Source organism: Dysidea avara, chromosome 1, assembly GCF_963678975.1.
Source record: "Dysidea avara chromosome 1, odDysAvar1.4, whole genome shotgun sequence".
NCBI lineage: Eukaryota > Metazoa > Porifera > Demospongiae > Dictyoceratida > Dysideidae > Dysidea > Dysidea avara.
The window spans coordinates 1,673,329-1,697,004 of NC_089272.1; the positions used below are offsets into that span (position 1 = coordinate 1,673,329).

General features: G+C 36.1%; 2 protein-coding genes across 2 annotated transcripts; both read right to left on the minus strand.

Annotated features, from left to right (window-relative positions):
• Positions 1-699: 699 nt before the first annotated feature.
• LOC136246790 (uncharacterized) lies at positions 700-3,276 on the minus strand. Its single transcript, XM_066038385.1, has 3 exons — positions 3,171-3,276; positions 1,883-1,969; positions 700-1,162 (listed from the first exon to the last, which is right to left on the minus strand). Exons 1-3 carry the CDS (start codon positions 3,262-3,264, stop codon positions 753-755), a joined length of 591 nt encoding a protein of 196 aa, XP_065894457.1. The 5' UTR covers positions 3,265-3,276; the 3' UTR covers positions 700-752.
• A 12,334-nt stretch (positions 3,277-15,610) lies between these two features.
• Positions 15,611-23,516, minus strand: LOC136236109 (uncharacterized). The gene is made up of 5 exons (XM_066039433.1): positions 23,331-23,516; positions 23,215-23,278; positions 20,116-20,160; positions 17,718-17,810; positions 15,611-16,087 (listed from the first exon to the last, which is right to left on the minus strand). The coding sequence occupies exons 1-5, from the start codon at positions 23,514-23,516 to the stop codon at positions 15,678-15,680; spliced, it is 798 nt and encodes a 265-aa protein (XP_065895505.1). The 3' UTR covers positions 15,611-15,677.
• Positions 23,517-23,676: the final 160 nt, after the last annotated feature.

A 23,676-nucleotide genomic window follows, 5' to 3' on the forward strand; every position in this document is an offset into this window, starting at 1 on the left:
TGTGTGTAGTAAAGTGTGTGCAATGATTATCAGACAGCATCGGTTATCAAGTTGAAAAACTTCCAGAATGAAATTATAAGTTTGCGATGTACCTAATGCTCTTATAGTGTAGCCTGTTCTAACTGAGTTTATTAGAGTACATGTGTGGACATCACAGCAGATTTAATCGCAGAATCACTTTCAAAAGACCCCAGTCTAAAGGACACTGTATGTTTAATCTGTCTATAATATGTGTGTTTGAAAGTTCAGCTCAATACAATTATAATAGAGTGGGATAGTAACTAATAATTAAATAAGGTCACAATATTGGTACATTATTCCAGTATAGCTAGTACGTACTGTATGTGTGGAGATATATTGTGTATTGTTATTGCTGTCATGATCATGTAGTGAATAGTTACTGGAACAACCATATGTGCATCTTATTACTGTTACACCATGGAAGCTGTGTATACACACTTTTAGTTGTGTGTGTCTTTCCTATATCAGAAAAATCCTTTTATATATGTCTAAGGAATATATAAGCACATCGTATCAATAATTATTGTTGGGTTGTCAGTCGAGGAAGGTGTCCTTATATGGAGTAGTTAGTTACCTGTGACTGTAATGTAAAATATTAAGTTTGCCGTGATTTGAGATAATACATGCACCATTTATACTATACATAACTTGGTTAGTGTCATAAGCTATTTACAAAGCTGTTGTAAATTCTGTTATAATGTATAAGTATCTACAGAATGTATATTAGGTATTTACACTACAGGAACAAAAGCAGGTTGATATGAAGGATTATCTTGTAGTTCATTACTACCAACTGTTGTTGTAACATATGATGGATTGTGATCAGTTTCAATCATTTCATCATCACTCACTACATAATCATAATTATCATTTAGTTGTCTCTTCCTCTTAGGTTGTGTCTCTTCTCCACCATAAGCTGGATTGTGTTCTAGTGTAACAACAGTGTTGTGTGAAGGCTTGATCATCGGGGGGTTCTTAACAATATCATAATAAAGTGTTTTATTATCAGCTGCTGTTGTCATCCTTTTAATCACTGACAGTTTCTGACAGTACACACCACACATCATTATCAACAAGATGGTCACTATTAGAAGTAGCACAGCTAATACAACAATGGCAGTGATCCATATAATGTTTGAGGCTACAAGGGTAGAGCATACATAGAAATAATTGCAGTCACTTGTATACAATGGGAACGGGATAATGTATAATGGCAGTTAGGGAATTTATTTCATTGTAAAATGAATAAATTTTGAATCTATACATGGAAATAGGTAAAACTAAAACATAATATGCTGGTAGTGCCTAACAATGTAAACAAGATAGTGTAGTTAGGTACGAGCGCTTAACCTATGATAGTATAAAAAAGGTAGGGCCTACAAAAGCCAGGTTATAAAATGAGGTGGCAGCCAATTATGATGTTCATGCCAATCAAATTTATTAGCATTAACATCATTGCAGCCATTAATTGTATTGCATGGCCAACACCTTTGATTCCACAACATTTTTTTACAAAGGCTGCACCCTTTTTACAGCTTGTATGGCTATTTATAAAGTACGTAGCTGCCTTTGCCACCATCAGCTAAAAATACAGTATACATTTTTATTGGAGCAGTTGTTGTGCTTGTCCATCCCTGACTTATTTATTGCATCAGAATAGAGATCAGTGTGTGACAATTACAAGTGTTAAGCTTTAATGGGTTAGATGTGCTCAGAGGGCGTAATTCTTAACATGCTGATTTCTTAGACTCTTGTTATTCAGCAATCACTACTCTTGCATTTTGAATATTTAAACATTACACTATTTATATTAATCCATTTAATATGTATGAGATTACATGTGATGAACATGACATGTTACCTGAGCTAGTAGTAAGATGTACTGGTGATGAAGGTGTCACAAGTGTTGTGGACACTAGTAGTGATGATGATGATGACTCATGGGATACTAAAAAAGACATACAGTGGAACTGTCATGCAGTAAAATTAATTGTTTACTAAAATAGTAGTATACGATTGCATGCATTTTTAATTATGTTTTATTTTGAATCAATTCCACACAACATTTGATCAGAGTTGTGAACGTTCAATTTATCTAAACACTGGCTACAGGTGCATGGTCCCCTGAGGACCACTGATTGAGAATTCAGTTGGTTAGGAATACTGATCTCATGCAAATAGAAACTGAAAAAGGTAGTTAAGTGATAAATTAAGTGATAAGTGATAAATTAACATAACACAAGAAATTATAAACTGTCTAACTGTAAAAGATGTAATTTAAATTCAAAGGACACATACAATGATACAGTTAGAAATGTAATAGTTATAGTAAAGTAAGTACGAGAAATCAGTAACAGTGTTATCTGTCTGTGAATGCTATCCTACTAGGGGCCTGTGAGAAGGCTAAAGCCTGTGAATACAGGGAGTCAGTTATGTGCTCTTTCAAATGGTTGGCAGTTACATGTGCCTATACTTGAAGCAAACATACAACATTGTGGTGAGATGAGATTAAATTTAATGCTATGTTTGGATACTGATGGATACATATACACTTGTATATACATGTATACATTTGAACTGAAACAATCTCTTGTAAACAAAGCAAAATATTTGGAAGGCCATTTTATCCTAGCGTCCTTAAATAATCATAGAAATAGCTACAGATATTTGTTGAGCAATAATTTATATGCTATGCTCATTGGCAAATGGAACATCCCATTTTTTTAGTGAATCAAACTACTGACATCACTGAGAAAAACTAGACTTAAAATTGTTGGACCTCATGTAGAAGCAAATAAATATAGTATGGATATAAAAATTATCCAAAATCATCTTCAAGTTAGTAAAGGTAACAATAGTAGTATTATTAACTATTTCATTTGATGATTTTGTAAGTTTCATTGCTGGAAAAGCTTCTTCTACAATTTTAAGGCTTTATGCAAGCTTGAATAATATTAACACTTGCGTATGTAAGGGCCTATAGTAAATACGGATTGATTAAACAAATTGTATAGTAATCTTAATCCACACACATGGTTAGCTACACTGTCAACGGGTATGTTGTAGAGGAAGCTAATGATAGAATAGTTTCGTTTTGTTCTACCTGACAAACATCATTCAAATAACCAACTTGTACAGTAATTTGTTACCTGAGTAAAGAGGTGATGGCATTGATGTTGTTGATGCCATGGATGATGACGTAGTGGATGGTGATGATGACATAGTGGATGGTGATGATGACATAGTGGATGGTGATGGTGACATAGTGGATGGTGATGATGACGTAGTGGATGGTGATGATGACATAGTGGATGGTGATGGTGACATAGTGGATGATGATGGTGGCATAGTGGATGGTGATGGTGACATAGTGGATGATGATGGTGACATAGTGGATGATGATGGTGATACAGCAGCTATTGTAAACAAGATATATATTGTAAGTCAACAGTTATACAATAAATTGTTAGGGAAATGAGATTCCAGCAACGGCTAATAAGCAGTTGTAAGGGAACACGATGTCAAGTCAGTAAATATTTAAAGCAAAAACACTAGAACCTTCAGCAACAAGAAACATTAACTCCACATCCAACTATATGCAGTACAGGTATATACTTGATCACTGTGTACCTGCCCAAACTACAGGATGTTTTGCCCTACAGGTACACCCATACATTTGCTAATGCTTGCCTACTTCCTGACACCTTTATATATACAGCATAATACCATGATGAATGTATCCTGCATAATATACTTGGATATTGTAGAAAGAAACTTAACATACCAAACCACAACTTATTGGCAGCATATTGCACTGTGTAACATTTCAACACTTCGTCCAGTAGTTTGTGAAGAATGCAGATCAAGCCTTGTTATAAAATACATGGCCTTCACTTAAACAACATGTGGCAGTTACATTATATAATAATGGGCTGGGTGGTCAAAGATATAGCCTGCGTCTCCATTGGTACAAAAGTTACTTCAATATATGAAACAACTGGAAAGAGAGATATATAATTATATTAATTTTGACAGCAAAGGTAAAGAAGACAGATGCACAAACAGTTTTATTCAAGCCAAAAGTATAATAATGTGGTAATGGAGTGCATGGGCTTATACAAACAATGACAACATGTAATATACACAAGTGTATGGGTGCTGAGATGGTGATAGAATCAGGATATATAGCAGGTCACAGGATAGTATATATTATAGTTTCCAGTCATATTTATTTCAATTTTCATCATGATGGCCCACACAAGATATCCTGTTGTAGTAGCTAATAATATTTTGTTTGCCAATATTTCAGTTAAATTTGGAAGTCTTGTGTACTCAGTTACAACCTTACACTATAATCCCAACACTGTACAGAATATATATATGTTATCTATGGCAACAACCTCCACACTATATTATACATGCTATATAGCTAATAAATGTGTAACTGTGACATACACACTGTACCAGTTGATAGTAATATGGATGTACTAACCATTTCTAGCACAGAAGATGATTCTTCTGATGGTAATTGTAGAACTAGTGCCAACTGTAATGTTAATCTGGTTAGCATCAGATTGTAGTAATCTTGTGAAGTTAAGATTTCCTCCACTAAAACTTCTGGTAGAATTATATGTTTCTATCAGCTCTGTTCCATGAGCAGTAAATTTCACTGACACTGTAGTTGACATGGAATCAGGGGAATATGTCATGACAATAACTGTCCCAACAGAAATAGAAAATTCTGTAGTTATAGTCTGAAAGTCATTCAGATCATTAGTGTTCCATGTGTAGAACTGGTTGATGTTAGGATCACAGTCAAATAATGAATGATAACTACACTGGTATACACCACCCATCAAGTTACAATGATCAAAACTACTATTAGAGCTGTCTGGAGGAGGAATAGTCAGTGTTGATGGGAGAACTGGCTGTAGACCTGCAACAACAAGATACATAATAGTTAATATTTGTTGGCACTGTTACATGTTCATATCCAGTTTCTTGTCAGTTATGGTTTTAAACAATGAGCCATGCACTCATGAGTCTTCAAGTAAGTCATTCCATTGTCAAATTAAGCCTATGTCAATCCGACACATAATCAGGATATAGCTAGTCTAAACCTGCAAGCTCAGCTTTTCTAGCCTAGCTATATGAGCTACAGTGTTTTTTATTCCCGTTGTTACCAGCACCCCTTGCCACCACCCTTAGCACTATCAAAAGATGCTACAATTAAAGTGCTTGACAAATCTATAATATGCACTGTTATGGTGATTGTTTTATAATAAAGACGAGGAGCCCAGCATGCAGTAGACATTAGCTTCAATCAGCCTGCAAACAATTATCATCTGCTTATGATGGTGATGTTTCATCAAACTCTATAGCTATGTAGCTAGACCAGGAGCAAAGCTATGCAGCGGAACATACCGTCTCCGCAATAATCACAATCAGCAGTCACCATCTTAATCAGACACAAAATATAAAAGCAACCGTACTTCATCATTCTCGTAGCCTAGTAAGTGTATAATGATGTTGTTAACGGAAATCATCAACTTTATACATGACTTTTGTGACCCATGACAACACGACACGTGATCCTTCAAGTCAACCTTATTTGGTGGTACTATAATATCTATGGTTATAGCCAGTATAGGCATTTACAAACAAGACTCACCTCGAAACTTACAGAGACTAGTTACAGTAGAGTGTTTATACCTTCAGTTGATTTGTGTCAGTCGAACGATACATTCGGAAACTATGGTGTCAGTGGTATGCTAATATTGACCATGTTCAATAAGGGGTGGGGCTCAGGCTGCTTTTCTGGTCTGTACCAATCTCTGGTGACTTGTACCGATGATGAGGCTTGTCATGACTGTGAACGGGTCAGTAAGGTAGGATGGACACAAAACTCTCTGTGAAGGTGGAGCATTGTCTTTTCGCTACTCAGTCTCACTTTCAAACATACAAGGGGGGCTTGAAATTCCATCCTTACTCATCCATTGTTGTGTGTTACTAATTGTCCACCTGGCCTCACACTTCCACCTCAAAAATTGACAATTACATTGTTTGTCCTATCTGTTACTACTGTTGAAGAAATTCCATAGCTTCTGTGTTATGTTGGCGGATATGGGTTTTTATTATTATGTTTTATTCTTTACAGCACAAGTGCTGAAGACCCACAGGACACCTGGCTCTACAGCCAGCTGATTAAAGATGTAGCTATGTTTGAAAAGTGGTAGAAAAAAGAAAAAAAATGCATGACTAACTAGCTATGGCTTGAACTGTTAAAGCTGATAGCACCTTAAAATGCTATGATAGCACCTAATTTTGACTGCTCCAGTCATTGATAAGTGTGCTACCATAGCACTTCAGTTGGTTGTAGTCAATGCTTAAGATGCGAGCTTTGTTTTACATTGCTGAGGTCTGCCATGACAATACTGGTCTGAGGGGTCATTCATTGTCCAGTGGCATAGCTACTTGCCTCGGTAAAAAAATGCTAAACTGAACAGGCTGAGCAGGGCAGAGTTTTGGCACCCCAAATTTTCTACTGAAATGTTACTAGACTTTTTTTCCTCCCGGGCTAGGTGGTCTGCCCTTGCCACCACCCCCAGCACCAGTTGGCATGTGCTGGACAATTGTTAAAAGACAAAACAGATTGGAGTAGACAGCATTTCTGTACCACACTCAATAGCATCTATGGCTGTAGTACTAAGCAGGGCCAGAACCCATGGTGACACAGTCCAGCATTGGATGTGTCACTTTTCAGCTACTTCAAAGCATATATTTTCTTCAAGGGAGCATGCCCCTAAAATCCCTAGCTTGACACGCTTAGCACACGCAGTTGAACATCACATCAAAGTGATAATCTGTGACTTAAAAACATCACATCAGATCAATGCTGAAAAAAGTAGTGTGCATGACTATGACCTCCGTTACAGTCCACAATGGCCTGATCACTCAAAATATCTCTGGAGTAGTCTAATTCAGTTTTTGTGTTGAGTGCAATTACACTAGTCTAATAATTGAAGCATGGTATGCATATACTGTAGTATTAACTAAGCTGAAGCATTACTTATGACATGTAGAGTCTTCTGAAACATTTTCTTCCATCCAACCAGAGAGTCAACCTGCAAATGCTGTACTACCCATGCTTGAAAGTGTCAGTTGAGTCAGAAGCTGATCCTATCAATTATTTCAATGTTTAAACTTTGCCTCTATAATTTTTTTTCCTGTCTACGCCACTGTTGTCCAATACCAGCTTGCATTAATCCAGCCTATCCTGAAGGCCAACTCATTATCGATGACCTTGAATAATATTAAACAGTGAGTTGCTGGTGTTATCCAGCAGCTGTGCTGAGCTTAGGAGCCAGTGCTGGAGAACTGGCAGTAAAAAGGGCATTCTATCTAGAAACCAAAAAATTAGAATGGTTGTGATCTAACATCCCCACTGAATAAGAGGAAGTGGCATTCAACTTTCCAAGGTCAACATTTATTGGTATTCAAGGAGGCTCAATAACACGTGCTTGTTATATGTGCTAAAACATCTGCCTACTGTAGTTTAGCTTTATAAATTAATTTGCACTTTCTGGTAGGATAGCATAACTTTAGGTTGTGATGAAACATAAAGATATTGTATACTGTTTCATCAGGTACAGTACATAGCTTTGTAAAATACTTCTAATAAGAAAATGCAGGCCACAGGAAAAGTTATTATGTAATAGAACAGTCAATAGAGCAGTTGGTAACAACGTATGTGACATTTTAAACCATATACCAAATATTTGCAGCCAAATAGAATTTTCCAATAAGAAGAAAAACTTTTACGTCTAGCTAGAAGTTGATCATAAGCCATACGTAATTCAGTAAGTACAGATTTGTTATCACAACATGGGAACCAAAAAATATGAGCATAACTGTGTTGTGTGAAGGTATGATCATCATCCTTTTAACCACTGACACTAAAATACTACACATCATTATTTAGAGGTCACTATCAGAAGTAGCACAGCTATTGCAACTACGGCATTAATGTTTGATATTATACAAGTGTAGAGTATATATTATTGCAATCTCTTATATTATACACAGTGAAGCTGTGAAATACTACTGATTTGGCTAACTTTACAGTAAGCATACAATGCAGTTGTACTGTATGAATTGTTTAAATAATTTGATATCCTGCACTCTTTTTCTATTCCCCATTATAATGCTACAGTAAGTGGCAGATGAAGTATGATGATCGTGTAGCTATACTCTTAAGAGAAGGTACTTATTGAAGGCACAAAAAATAGAACATTCAGTTAGCCACGATTATGATTGTTAAGTCAGCGGAAACGGAAACTGAAAGAGGCATTACTAAGTGACAAATTAACAACTAGGAAGTACCTAATTATAATTGTGCAACTATTATATATGCATGTAATTCAGTCTACACAATATTCCAAATAATAGTTAGCAAGTTGAGTAACATCACTTACATCATTCAGTATATCTACTGCAAGTGTTGAATTGATTGACATCAAATGATATTGCCTCTCCACAGTACCAATTGCTATGTTGATAAGCAACACAGGCTCATACTGGTATTAGCTAGATGCTGTGCCAAATTCTGACTAAGAAATTGGAAGGTGTTTCACACATAGTTGCAGTTATTATATATATTTAAAAGTCTATCGTGAGTTCAATATGGTACATGACATGTGATTAATGATTAGTATTATATATATGGCTTAGCTAATATGCATATAAACTGAACCACACTTTTAAACAAATCAACAATTAGATAGTCAATTTATCTTAATATCCTTAGCTAAAATTAATAATTATATCTACATAAATACTATCTGATTCCATTGATTATCCTACATACAGTATAGCTACTCCACTCATGGACCAGATGAATATCCCATTGTGAACTCCTTGCAAGACCGAAGCTCCAGGAATTTTGGTGACAGGTTTCCAAATTATCTATTACATGCACACTTAAATCTAGAGAGACCTAGGAACTTTTTTTGAAAATTTTGTATTCTGAGATTGACAATTTTTACCTAAAACATCTTTAAAGCTGAAATTTTAAACATGCACATGATTATGTTATATTAGGAATTGATTCATACAGGCTGCTTATGCCTGCTTCTACTGGCATAGTATCAGGAGTAGGCTAAAGAGTTAAAAAATGGAACTAGGTGAAAAGTGAAGTATACAACAGACATGGATGTAGGCCTGCATCAAATATGCCAGCATAATAAAAGCATCATAGGCATAATGCTAACAACCAGTGTATTAGGTGAATATTTCAAATTATGGAGCTTAATTCTATGAAATAGATTGATACACCCTAATAGTACATCTAACAGTGCAGTCAGTGGAAACTGCAAACTGCTCTCCAATATCTCCTTAGATCTATGCTCTCTAATAGAACAGTCACTTTGTAGTGAAATACTCTAATAGAGCATTCACTCATTTAAATGTCCCAAGGTAAGTGTAAGTAATGTTGCTAACCTAGGAGCATAGCGCAAGTATAATGGAAAACACATGAAGAGCATAATGGGTGAAAATTTTGGGCAAACTTTTGAGCATATTTGACTCAGGCCTACATGGATGCCATTCTGGGTGTCTGGGCCATCCATGCAAGAAAATTTTCTCGTTTTAAACACTTTGAGATATATTTTTGGTGAAACTATAACTTATTAAAAATACAAAAATTGATTTTGAAAATCAATTTTAACAGCCTTAATATACTTGTCACCAGTTTCTGAGAACCCCAGAAACCCCCTGAACCTGTCCTTGCCTTAGCTAATTGTATCAACTCCTGTTGACTAAAATATATAATTATACAAAGTTTGTAGATGACTAGATGCTGTTCACAGGAAGCAATGACAACTATCCAGGGGCGGATTCAGGAGCTGGCAAGGGGAGGGGCACAAACAGGCTAAGTTGTAGGTGGTTGGGGAAAACCAGATTCTCTTGCTAGTTGCTGCATTTTTGAAGCAGTGCTAAATAATCACCACTTAGTAGTGTCTCACTGTTGATTTTTGACACTTTGGCTTTTGCAGATGGTTGTGGAGTCTTAAATACTGTGTAAAAAGCTATGAATCTCTTAAACAACAACAAAAAGATAATTATTTTTAGAGGCGCTTAGCACGCACGAAGGTGCTGGGGCAATTTCTTAGTTAATTTGACTTTTGTTTGCTTTGATTTCAGGTGAATTTGTAATAAATGCTACTAAAATGTGCATATCGTTTTCATGAGTTAATCAATCTAGCCCTGACATAAGTTTAGTATTTTAAGGCCACTCCAAATAAATTCTCTGTTTCCCCCGTCCTGCATATGTGCATGCAGGCGGGCGGTCCATTTCCATTATTCATTGTAAGATTAGCAGCTTTTTAAGCCATTATTTGTCTAGCACAACCATAAAAAGCATGCTTAAGTTTATTCCTTCCTTTTTAAGCAGCAAAACTAGCACAAACGTGAAGTTTGTGCCAACTTGGTAGCACTGCTGACACGTGAGCTGATATGGTTTCAAGTGAGCCTGTCAGTATGCAACAATAACCGGAAAAAATGGAAAAATATGTACTAATGGAATATTTATAGCTGACAGTAACTAGATGCGGGCGGTGGACGGGAAACAGAGAATTTATTTGGAGTGGCCTAATCAGGAGCATGGTTCCTCCAAAAGGTGAGGATGAGGGAGGGGAGGGGGGGCATTTGCCCCAAATGCCCCATCCTGGATCCGCCATTGCTATCCTTATCCTAATGTTTCCCCTTTTCAGTAATTTACTGGTTATATACATGAACATCAAACCAATTATGTATAACACTTTTTTTTTTCAGCCCTTCTAGGTATTTGTCCCGTTTCACTTTAGGATATTTAGCTCAAAGATTTTCGCTTAGGCTCCTAGGCTATGGGTAAACACCTCGAACAGGCTCTGCCTTCTGTGTACACCCTCCAGTGCCTAACTGGTAAAGTAGATAATAACAACACTGCAAGTTTGAGGTATAAAACAACCCAGTGACAATGTGGACAGATATATTATTTTGATTACAGGGAGATAACAGTGAAAAAAACACTCTGACTTATGTGGTTAGGGCAATATCATGATATAGCCCTGACCACAACTGCCTTTGATGCTGAGGCAGTTACAAAGCATCAGTTCCCTTTGATTATTTATATAGAGCTGCTTAAAGTTTTGTACTTGTCGATTTTAGTTTAGCACGTTGGTTTAGTTAGGCTAAGCATTCTCTTGAAGGAAAAATAACAGCATTGCATAAATTCAGTTACTAAACATGACTAAATGTTATTATTTTTGCATTGTGGAAATTGTTTTATATGCAGCATATTTCAACTGTATGACAAGATGACTTATAATTAGTCGCAGCTTATACTACTAAGTGCTTATTTTAGCACCTTGGTTTGCTTTAGGCATCCACAAAGTGGTTATATAGTATCACTACAACCAGCAAAACCCACAATCGTTTCTTTTTTGTGCCCGAAATTAAAATCCACAATTGATGTGTACAAACCTCTGTATAAAGGCAATGTGGTGAATGTAGGTTTGTCTTCCTTCACCTATTAGGTGAGCAGGCCTGAGTGCTATATATACCGTAGCCACTCAGGATTTGCCTGATATATTATGTGCCCATACCCTCGGGCTTGGGTATATATATATATATATATCAAGAAAATCCCTGTTGTTGTAACATATGATGGATTGTGATCAGTTTCAATCATTTCATCATCACTCACTACATAATCACAGTAGTCATTTATTTGTCTCTTCCTCTTAGGCTGTGATTCTACTCCACTATAAGCTGGATTGTGTTCTAGTGTAACAACAGTGTTTTATCATTGGAGGGTTTATAACACATTACAGTATCATAATAAAGTGTTTTATTATCAGCTGCTGTTGTCATCCTAATAACTGACACTTTCTGGTAGTTTATACTATCAACAAGATTGTTACTATCAGAAGTAGCACAGCTATAATACAACAATTATATTGTAGTGATCCGTATAATGTTTGAGGCTACAAGGGTAGAATACATGCTATATTATCTTGTTCAAATATGCACATACTACTGTATGCAACTATCGGACAGTTAGTTAACAAAAAGGATGAAGGATTAATAGAGAATAGCTTTGCTGATATGGTAATGATATCATCATATCAGCCATTTCTTAAATGGCTGTCAAATTTGACTTCACATCTGTTCAAATCCGGAAGTTTATTTTTTTACAGCTTTGTGACTTTATTCTACTTAAAATGCACCTGTAGCCTTACGGCATGCAAGGATTCAAATACATGCAAAGCCAGCACTGTCATTCTGAATATATTGTACTAGTGATGATGTGTAAAGCTATAGAACATCTCAACATGTGAAAGGACATTTAAGTAATGTGTCAACTACACTTTTATCGAGAGTTTACTTTCTGCATCTTTTCAAACATACTTAATACAACACTTTAAACAAGCTGTAGGACAGACCAGGTGTTCTACAAACCTTCAGAACTTGTGCTGTGAAATCTTTTAATATTATTAACTCTTGCTATTATCATTGTATAAGTTGGCAACAGAGGACCAGAAACTTGACAATAAAAACCTTAATATTTTCAGCTACATGTTAATTGTTATAGCTAATCAGAAGACATGCAAATTAAAATTGTTTGCATGTGTTTATTCGTGATTGAGCTGTAGATGTTCAGTTTGATTTATATAGCTGTAATAATAATGTTTACACATGCACACCATCTCTGAAAACTGTCAGTACTACATAGAATGATCCAACACAAACATTACTACATGTTGGGTAAACATGTAGCAATTCTTTGTAATCAAGACCACTGAAATATAAATTAAATACAGGTTTAAGGTACATAATGTTTATGCTAGCAGTAATTTTATTGATACCATAAATTACTCCAAAAGGATGTGCCTCATTGGCTTGTCTTATAAAAAGAACTTGATACTCTTAACTGTCATGTCTTCGTAACCCATTAAGGGCTTTAAAGTGAAACAGAGATTCTTATAAGCAGTCTCCTAGAAACACCAGTACCACTGTGTATACATACAGGGGGTGTATATGGTGTCATAATTGATTTGAATTACAAGGGAAAAGTTTTGTGTTGGTAAAAAGTTAGTTTTCTCCACTCAAGTACCAAAGCATGACAAAATTGTTGAGTTTTTAGGCTATACCAACGACAACATAAAGATGAACAAACTGCTGAAATGACGAGGGAAATCCACTAAATATTTCCATTACTAGTTTTGGTGACAGAGAAGATGGAGCTCAGCCTTAGACAATGTATTGAGAAGCATAAACCTGCTAGTACTATGCATAGTACACATCTTGTATGACATGGCAAGAAGTTTACTCTATCTATATGAAGACAGTAGAGTTTCACTTGTTTATAGAGATCTTTCATCCAATAACATTAATTATTACTCACTACGGTGAAATTGCTGACTGGAATGGTACGTCTGCTCAAGATACAAGAATGAAGATGTCATCCTTTAACTAAGTTAACATTTCATCCAAGTAGACTGGATTTTATACCACCTGAGGCTTTAGCTCAGTTAGCCAAATTGTAGCAGTTTCGTAATGTGTTCTCATTTGGTTGTGTCATTATTCACCTGTTCTGGGACCAATTGAAGGGAGGGAAACATGAGGGTCCAGTGGCGTTGACTCTACCTGAAGAAGGGTGTTGCAATACCAAGGCATTGTATAACATCCTTGGCAAAGGACTGTGGCATTTTCAGGGTCTCATTGATTAGATCTGTGGAGTACCCCAAGAGACTGCTGTCAAAATCATTGTTGTTGTTACTTTTGCGATGAAAAAAATTGTTATTACAGTAGCTGCTCAAAATTTCAGCTGCAGACTTTGACAATATTATTGTTAGTCAGGTAACTAAGAACTTAATATATAAATAACAAAAGAACTACATAATAATTATGTGCACTTGATAGAGAAGAATATAATATTATGTGCACTTGTGAAATAAATGATTCTGTGGCCATTTCAGCTCCGTTTCAACTGTTACATCTGTTACTCAAGCTGAATCATGAAGAACAATACACAGAATGTGTCTACTTGATGTGACTGTAGCATATATGGCACAAATGAAGTGTTTTTTATTTAAAGGCAGAATTACCTATAGTTACAATGTAACTAGTTTCTAGTGTAACTTAGTTACTTTTCAGACAGATACTCCCAGTTACAAGTTACTTGTTACAAAGCGTGTAACTAGATGTATTACCAGTTACTGTAAAAGTAACTAGTTACATAACTTAATTACAAAGTAACTAGTTACCCCCAACTCTGCTAATTGAAATGTACTAAGATAACCATAAGAAATGTTGCTAACTTAGAAGCATAAGGGAACACTAAAGAGCATAAAAAGTGAAAATGTTGGGAAATTCCTGAAAGCATTTGGGTAAAATTTTGACTCAGACATAATCGACTAATCATTATTTGCCACAATGTCTGGTCATTAGCTGTATGTATAATGTATAGGTACTGTAGATCTAGCCGAAACTGTAGGAGTAGCTACATGCTAGGAGTAGCTACAGTCTAACTCTGTATAGCTACACAGTCAAATGCAGGATACGGATTAAACCACACGCAGTAGAGATAATATCATTATTATCTCTATACTGCATGATGTTTGCACTTATTCCTCCTTTTTAATGTGTATGTATATGTAATATAAGTGTGTCATATTGACACTTACATAGTTTATTGACTTGTACTGAACTAGTGTAAGCATATATACATGAAAGTAGGTTATGAGAACAGTTTGTTAGATTATAAAAATTCTGTAATTATGTGCAATTAATTTTGCAGTCTGGTAATGTAATCCACAGTTTATTTGAGTCTGGAATGAATGTCACAGTTGTTGAAATACTCTAATAGAACAGTCATATGACATAACTGTTTTATTAACCTTTTCAGTCAATTTCCATAGGCAACAGTGCTTTACTTACTATCTACTAATAAAAGAAAGTTTAACTTCTTGCAAGAATAATTGGAACAGTGCACCCCATTATTGTGTCTAGCCGCATTCATTTAAAAACTAATCTTAGATATTTTCATGTAACCGCTAGTTTGATTACGTATAGTTTTTAAATATGTTTTTATACGCTTTTTGTCTTCCCCTGACCAAATAGCTAAATATTTACTTGTAGAAGGGGAACTGTATCAAATGCCTTTGTAAAATTGAGTAGGACGAGATCTGTTGGCATTCTTTGGTCAGGGGTCACCTATAAGAGTTGCATAGCAATGATACCAATTGAGTTTCACAGGACTTGTACTTACAGAGGCCATGCTGTAACTTGTAGTGGATGTCATTTCCGATGTTTTCCAGCTAGTTTCATGGATCACCTTTTTTGAATATTGTCTACACATATATGCTGCTTTCCAACTGATGGGAATTTTGCTTGAGTCCACTGACATGCATCTGGAATAATTTAGTGATAAGTGAGATGGTATTATTCCACAAGGTGGATATTTAGTACACTAATACCAAGGTGGGTTTCTGGAACCCCAGGAAACCCCTCTCCCTATGCTCCTAACTTTACTATGACTAAGTCTCCATTGTTATCCACTGAATAAAAAAGCAAGAATTGTTACACTAGAACAGCTGCTACCTAGAATATGACATTTACACTACAGCAACAAAAGCAGGTTGATATGAAGGATTATCTTGTAGTTCATTACCACCAACTGTCGTTGTAACATATGATGGATTGTGATCAGTTTCAATCATTTCATCATCACTCACTACATAATCACAGTAGTCATTTATTTGTCTCTTCCTCTTAGGCTGTGACTCTACTCCACCATAAGCTGGATTGTGTTCTAGAGTAGCAACAGTGTTGTGTGAAGGTTTGATCACGGGAGGGTTCTTAACAGTATCATGGTAAAGTGTTTTATTATCAGCTGCTGTTGTCATCCTTTTAATCACTGACAGTTTCTGACAGTACACACCACACATCATTATCAACAAGATGGTCACTATTAGAAGTAGCACAGATAATACAACAATGGCAGTGATCCATATAATGTTTGAGGCTACAAGGGTAGAATACATGCTGTATTATCTTGTTCAAATATGCACATACTACTGTATGCAACTATTGGACAGTTAGTTAGTAAAGAGGATGAAGGATTAATAAAAATGAACCTAAAGCTAATGTTTTAGAGAATAGCTTTGCTGATATGGCAATGATATCATCATATCAGCCATTTCTTGAATGGCTGTCAACTTTGACATCACATCTGTTCTAATCCAGAAGGCTTTCTTTTATAGCTTTGCCATTTTAGTATAGATAAAATGCACCAGTAGCCTTATGGCATGCAAGGATTCAAATATATGCAGAGCCAGTGCTGTCATTCTGAATATCTTGTACTAGCAGTGATGTGTAAAGCTATAGAACACCTCAACATATGAAAGTGAATTTGCTATTATCATTGCATAAGTTGGCAACAGAGGACCAGAAACTTGAAGATAACCTTTCATGCCTTAATGTCATGTTATTTATAGTTAATCCAAAGCACGTTCAGGGGTTCTTGCAAATTAAAATTGTCTGCATGTGTTTCTTCTTGATTGAGCTGTAGATGTGTATATAGCTGTAATATAGCTGTAATAATAATGTTTACACATGCACATCATCTCTGAAAACTGTCAGTACTATATAGAATGGTCCAACATAAACATTACTACATGTTGGGTAAACATGTAGCAATTCTTTGTAATCAAGACCACTGAAATATAAATTAAATACAGGTTTAAGGTACATATTGTTTATGCTAGCAGTAATTTTATTGATACCATAGATTACTCCAAAAGGATGTGCCTCATTGGCTTGTCTTATATAAAGAACTTGATACTCTTAACTGTCATGTCTTCGTAACCCATTAAGGGCTTTAAAGTGAAACAGAGATTCCTGTAAGCAAGAGTATAAGCAGTCTCCTGGAAACAGCATGGCAGACCATTATGTATATATATGGTGCTATATTTGATGTGAACTACAAGGGAAAAGTTTTGTGTTGGTAAAAGTTTGTTTTCTCCACTCAAGTACCAAAATCAAGCTCATCAGCATGACAACATTGTTGAGTTTATACCAACTGCTGACAATGGTGAAGGGATTCCACTAAATATTTCATTGCCAGTTTTGGTGATATATAGAGAAGCTGGGGAGTACTAGTACATATATTGTATGACATGGCCAGAAGGTTACTCTAACGTTAATTCTTACTCACTATGGCAAAATTGCTGATTTTGGAATGGTACATCTGCTGGAGATAAACGAATGAAGATGTCATCCTTTAACTAAGTTAACATAAGTACACTGGATTTTATTCCCCCTGAGGCTTCCCTCAGTTAGCCACACTGTAGCAGTTTCATAATGTGTTCTCATTTTGTTGTGTCATTATTCATCTGTTCTGGGACCAATTGAAGGGAGGGAACTGAGTAGTGAATCTAAACATCACCATACAGAGGCTTTGCATTTGAGAGTGTCCATTGGACTACATGTGTGACACACAGTCATGTGTGCTCAAAATTGACCATTGTGAGGACTATAAGTTAACTTGTTACCTGATCTAGTAGTGACTTGTATTGCATCACATCACTGACCACCACACAAACACACATTTTATCCAAATTGCTAAATGACTATAATAATATTTATCAAATTACCTGAGTTTATTCCATGTGTTGAAGGTGATGTCTGTACTGATGATGGTACTGGCGTTGACACAATTGATGGTAGCTGTGATACAGTACTAGTGGCTATTATAAACAAGCGATACATAGTAGTATAACAGTTATGTATTTTAATGTTACTATGGAAAATGTATACACTGAACAAATGTTAGGGAACTTGATACTTTTGCCGTGGATATGTAAATAAATCTTCACAACCACCTATAGCAACATAATTACAATACACCACTGAGTGGTCCCACATTATACATGGTTATATGCTGCAAGTATCCCTGAAACAATTCAGTTTAGTGTCCTACGTGTTTATACCTGCTTCTAGTAAAGAGAGTAGTACATATTTTCATGATCAAAGTGTAGTGGATATATTTGTGTTGAGGTGGCAAAGTTGGCTAGGCATGTTAATATTGTGGAGTATTATTTCGCATGTGTCACTGATCAGGTCAGAGTTATGATTTATGATTTAATTTGTTTTAGTTTCCATTTCCAATATTTTACCCACATATCATCTTACTAATTGCAGTAGTATATGATTATATATTGTGTCAGCCAACATTGTAAATACTCAATTGCATAGCTTCAATCATTTCTGGACTTGTGGGTTGAAGTTATTTTACAGAAAATGACAACTGATAGTTAACTTGTTTTCAAACAACTTATTTACAGGTGATTATTGTAAATTAGATTTTAGTCAAAACATAAATCATGCTGTCTCAAAGTTTTAATATACAAAGCTACTGGTTACAACATGTTATTTCATGTAGTGTTCACCATAGGGGCTGAGGCAACAAGAGCAATACTCAACCTACTCTGTGTGATAATACTGTACAAATCAATACCTGTTCAAATCCTACTGTTATTCAAAACCTGTCAGAGACAAGACCTGGGGGAGTCCACACTGAAGCTAGCTACAGTTGAGCTACGTATATCATATGTTACCAAGCTGGCTGTATAGTTCTTTTAGCAATCATTGTTGTTGACACTGAAACTTTAGACAGCAGTTCTACAGTAATACTGAGGTATCATCTTTGAATAAGGTTTATGGCAACACCACAAGACCATAGCAAATCATATATGCATATAATAGACAATTATCGTAGGATCATCTTCTTTGTCCCCTTTTCATTATACAGAAAGGACTCTATATAGAGTGATTAACTGATTTTGGCCATACAATATGTTATACTCTAGTAAAAATGTGATAAAGCACACTTCAATAGAGAGCCATTGGAGCCTCCTCCAAGTCTCCTTGCATTGCTATAGATCTGAGTAAATCCTTTTTTTTTGTGATCCTATGGTAACTGTATAATAGCTACGTGTATATGATTAGCTATGGCCCTGCGGTATTGCTATACACCTTCATTCAAAGATAATACATCAGTATTACTGTATTTAATATAGGTATTGACCTTAAAGGGATACCATACAAAAATATATAAATCTTAAAGGTATATAGTATAAGCGGCAGGTCAAAAAATCATTTGCATCTAGCTAACTGTACTGTAAATAGGGACCCATAGAATAAGCTGGAATAATGTTGGGAATAAAATGTTGGTAGTAAAAATTGGAAAATTTTACTTGCAATATAATAATAATAGAACGTCTCTGCGAGTCACCTCTCAAACACAGCTAGCATAAAACCAGAGGTCCCTAACTGTAAACATGCAGTTTTTATTTTGATGCTAAAGCATCCTAATGTCTTGTATAATTTTATGTTAATTACTACTATATATTTGGTATTAATAGATCAGTATAACTGCTGCAGTTTTGGGCCTACATATATAATATATATATATATATATTATAGTATTGTGGCCTTGTTAATACTTTGGTATGACTAAATATCATTATTAGGTATATAACAGAGCCTTATGATTATACTTTTGAGATATCATTTAATGCTGTTGTTACAGATAGCTATATAGTATTGATTTGTAAAGATGGTTAATCACCTGATTGACATACTGTTACTTCACCTGTACTAATAAACCTATCAGTGTTAAGCCCCTACCCCCAGTACGGGATATATGAGGATTAGGTGAGGTTGCAAGAGCAAAAGCTCCACTACTGGGGTATATCCAGTTGTCTAATCCCCACCACAATTCACTAGCGGTTCACCTCATGTGTGCAAGCATGTGTTGGCATGCGCCCGAGCCTGTACTCATTTTATCAATTTAAAGCTCAGAGTCAAAAGTCCCACTACTGGGTGCAAATTTGCTCTTAAATCTCCCCACAATCCCTCATAATCACCCTATTTATACTGGGGGTACTGGAGGTTACAAAATTAAGGTGTATTAAGACTATAAAAATATCTCTGGTCAGCCCTGACTACATTGGTACACAATACCCAACAAAGTACACTCATCAAACATACTGTTGGGGTAGGATGTTGTCAGTGTTGATGCAGGAAGAACTGGTCCTGTAACAACAGTATAGTTAATGTGATACAACAGCTGACCTATGCACACATTAAAGTGAATATTGATCACATAGAGAGGCCTATGTGATACCTATAACACTATTATAGGTTCTGCTTTATGTATAATGATTTCTTAACACTCTATAGCACGCTAGCTATTATCTATATAGCTACTGCATTCAGTGGAATAGCTGGAATAGCTAGCTTTAGCTATGGTTTTAGCTAGTCTTGCATGGCTAGACCGCTTTTTTCTCTTTGTCATTGGGTAGGGAGAAAAAGGGTCTGGTCTGGTTCGAATCCCACACTACTCTTGACACAACCCGGATAATTGGGTAGTGTTAACCAAAGAAACATGATGCATTTTCAAATAGTATTCACTTGTGTTTAGGAATCCCAAGCACGCATTTACAAACAAATCAATGTCTATTTATTTATTATTTATTTGTTTTACTGTGCAGAAATCACACAAGATTGTAACACACAGATATAATTACTTAAGTTATTACAAAACTGATCTAAAGAGGGAAAAATAACTAGCACAGGGGGGAGTAGGTTCCAAAAGTTAATTACTGAGGGGAAAAGGAAAATTTATATGCATCAATCTTTGTCATTAGTTGTTGAAAATATTCATTCCTTAATCGAGGGTCATAAGGGAAAAAAATCTTTGGGATATCAATGTGGTCATAATAATCTTGTACATCATTATGAGTTTAGATCTGACTCTTCTCTGCTGTAGTGTAGGTAGATCTAGTGTAGTCAGCATATTAGAAACACTGGAGTATCTTGAAAAATCATTTACACAAAATCTGGCAGCTCTCTTCTGGATGGCTTCAATTTTGTTTATTGTGTGGGGATCCCAAACAGGTGATGGTCTAAAGCTGCTTTGGTGTCTACCAATGATTGAATCAGTTTATTGATTCACAGGTAAGCTGAATCTTTGGTTATTGTTGTACTACGTTAGTTTTATCACAGTGGAATTTAAAAATTAATGGACTCCAATACAAAGGAGTCTGATTTTTAAGTGCATGGGCCATAATTACTGCATATTTGTGACGTAACTGCATGACATTTCAAGATAATTGTGGGATTCGAATTGGACTAGGCCCTTTAAGGTATTGGGCTCTGCAAGGTGGTGATGATGACTTTCCCCTTTCCCTGTAGTTGTATTTTATTCGTTGTGGTTATAATAAAAATGCTCGGTTAGATCTGTTTTCGAACAAGCTGCTCAAGTTGCCATTTCATACTCCTATAGGATCTTCAATGCTCGCTCGTCAGAATTGTGGGATATTATGGAACTTTTAACTGTTTTTTAGTTAATGTTGTAATTATGTATACTGTAATTTACTGTTTTGTCTTACCAGGGATCCAGCTACCTGTGTTTCAGGGTAGTTGTGCAGGGGCGGATCTAGGATTTATAAAAGGGGGGGGGGGGGGGGGCTAACTCAAGGTACTAATCTCTTGGGTAAAGGTGTAACATGCTCCGATCCAGCATGCAAAGCATGCTAAAACTAGGGGAGTATGGGGGCATGCACCCCCCAGGAAATTTTGAAAAATAGATGCTAAAATACTGCAATTTGGAGACATTTCCATATAAAATTCATATTTCTGCCCGTAGATATTTTATATACTGCCTTTAGATTATAGGTATGGCTCTCTGAAGCATTTTTATTAATGGAAAAGTTTGGGTAGGTAAAGACAACCAAGTACATGATGCACTCTCTTACAATTGCACAACAATAAGTGCATGTTAGAATAATAATGTTGAAAGCGGAAAATTTTGAAATTTGAATGATACGAGATTGAATCTGAGAGCATTTTCAATGGAATTGTGTACCTAAATTAAGTATTGCCATTCATATTAACTACACAAGTAGATGAATCAAGCCTTTTAAACAGACCAATGCACTTAATTGTATGTATAGGTGCAGGCAGATTTGGAAAAAAATTTCATAACAGAACCAACTATATGCTTCCATTGAATGTTCTATTAGAGTAGTTAGGTGACTGCTCTATTAGAGTATCTCGATCTTGTACACCTCAAATGCTGATCCAGATCCTTGTTGCATAACTTTAGCATAAATCCACTGATAACACCTTGGAAAGATGTTTATAAGATGGTTTTATGAGTATTTGTATTATTAGTGATCATATAATTATGCTAAGACAAAATTTCATTATAATCCTCAGCACATTGATCATGTAAAGCCTAAAAGTGAAGGGGGGCTTCAGCCCCCATAGCCCACCCTCTGGATCCGCCCCTGTTTTGTACCCCTGAGTCTAGGCCCCCTTACCTTACCTTGTAGCTATTCCTGTATGTTGTCATATCATGACATTCACTACTTAGCTATAGTTTGTTTTGTAGATTCTAATCGTAGCATTTGTTGTCATGTGTATTTTCCATTGTGATTAGCTACATAACCACAAAAAAGTTTTTTCTCCCTATCCAATGACAAACAGAGATAAAAGCAGTCTGGCCTTGGGTCTGGTGGACTCAGGCCATGCAAGACTAGCGCTCCGTAAGGGCAGTGGCGGATACAGGGGGGTTGCAATGAAACCCCCCTCTGAGAATAGCACGCCCCCCAAATTTATTAACGACTCGTCGTGTGGGTGGTAAAATCGCCACGAGTTATACGTAGTGTGTTATAGTGGACTTTCTACTGGCGAAACTTTCACTTTTTCCTTTGAAATCACAATTACGGCATTGAAAAGGAGGTTGTGACCTTTTTTTTTTGGTCTTTAACTTACAGCTAGGCTGAAGTTGAGTGGAATCTGAAACCCCCTCTGAAAATTTCTAGATCCGCCACTGAAGGGTCTTGCTATGCCAGACTAATGCGAGACTAGGCTTTAGCATGGTAAGCTGTGAGCTTTAGAGTCTAGCTACCTTTGACAATGTTTCATCATGACAAGTCTATTCAAGGATTATGATATATAAATATAGGTGTAGGTGTTACTCCTATAGGCATTTGCCTTTTGTAATTACCTTACTCTCATGGTTAAACAAATAAAAATAAATAAATATAGTTCAGTACCGAACCATTATACGACGAAACGTACCATTTCCCGAGCCCGCCACCTCTCCCGAGCCATCTCCACAATCATAGCAAATTGCAGTCACCACCTTAACCAGACACATAATATACCAAACGTACTCCGTCATTCTTATATCTTACATGTCCTAGTTGATGTAAACTACCAGCTTTATATAGCTGTAAAAGGCAACCCCTTACAGTAATAGGACACGTGATCCAGACTCTTCTGACCGATAACGAGGCCGGACAAGACCGTCTAAAGACTTGCTGGGATATCGATGTAGTACTTCCCAATATGTATAGTCCATGGCCTTCCCTGTTCACCATCAGAAAGGCATTTATTCAATTTGTGTTTGGGTATGCACCTGGGATTTCCCCACGCACTATCTTCAGTAGGCCGCAATATTGCTACTGCTAGCTGCAACACATTTACAAGAAGTCTATGTAACAGGATTTATCGTTTTTGCGAGGAGGTGTCGGGACTGGC

Bases quoted from the DNA above. Each gene is read 5' to 3' on its own strand.
- LOC136236109 (XM_066039433.1), bottom strand. From the start codon at position 23,516: ATGGTGAACAGGGAAGGCCATGGACTATACATATTGGGAAGTACTACA. The intron at 23,279-23,330 runs GTAAGATATAAG...TGTCTGGTTAAG, and splicing joins GTTTACATCAACTAGGACAT to GTGGTGACTGCAATTTGCTA. The intron at 16,088-17,717 runs GTAATTTGATAA...CTACCCTTGTAG, and splicing joins AACACATGGAATAAACTCAG to CCTCAAACATTATATGGATC.
- LOC136246790 (XM_066038385.1), bottom strand. From the start codon at position 3,264: ATGTCATCATCACCATCCACTATGTCATCATCACCATCCACTACGTCA. The intron at 1,970-3,170 runs GTAACAAATTAC...TGTCTTTTTTAG, and splicing joins GCCATCACCTCTTTACTCAG to TATCCCATGAGTCATCATCA. The intron at 1,163-1,882 runs GTAACATGTCAT...CTACCCTTGTAG, and splicing joins ACATCTTACTACTAGCTCAG to CCTCAAACATTATATGGATC.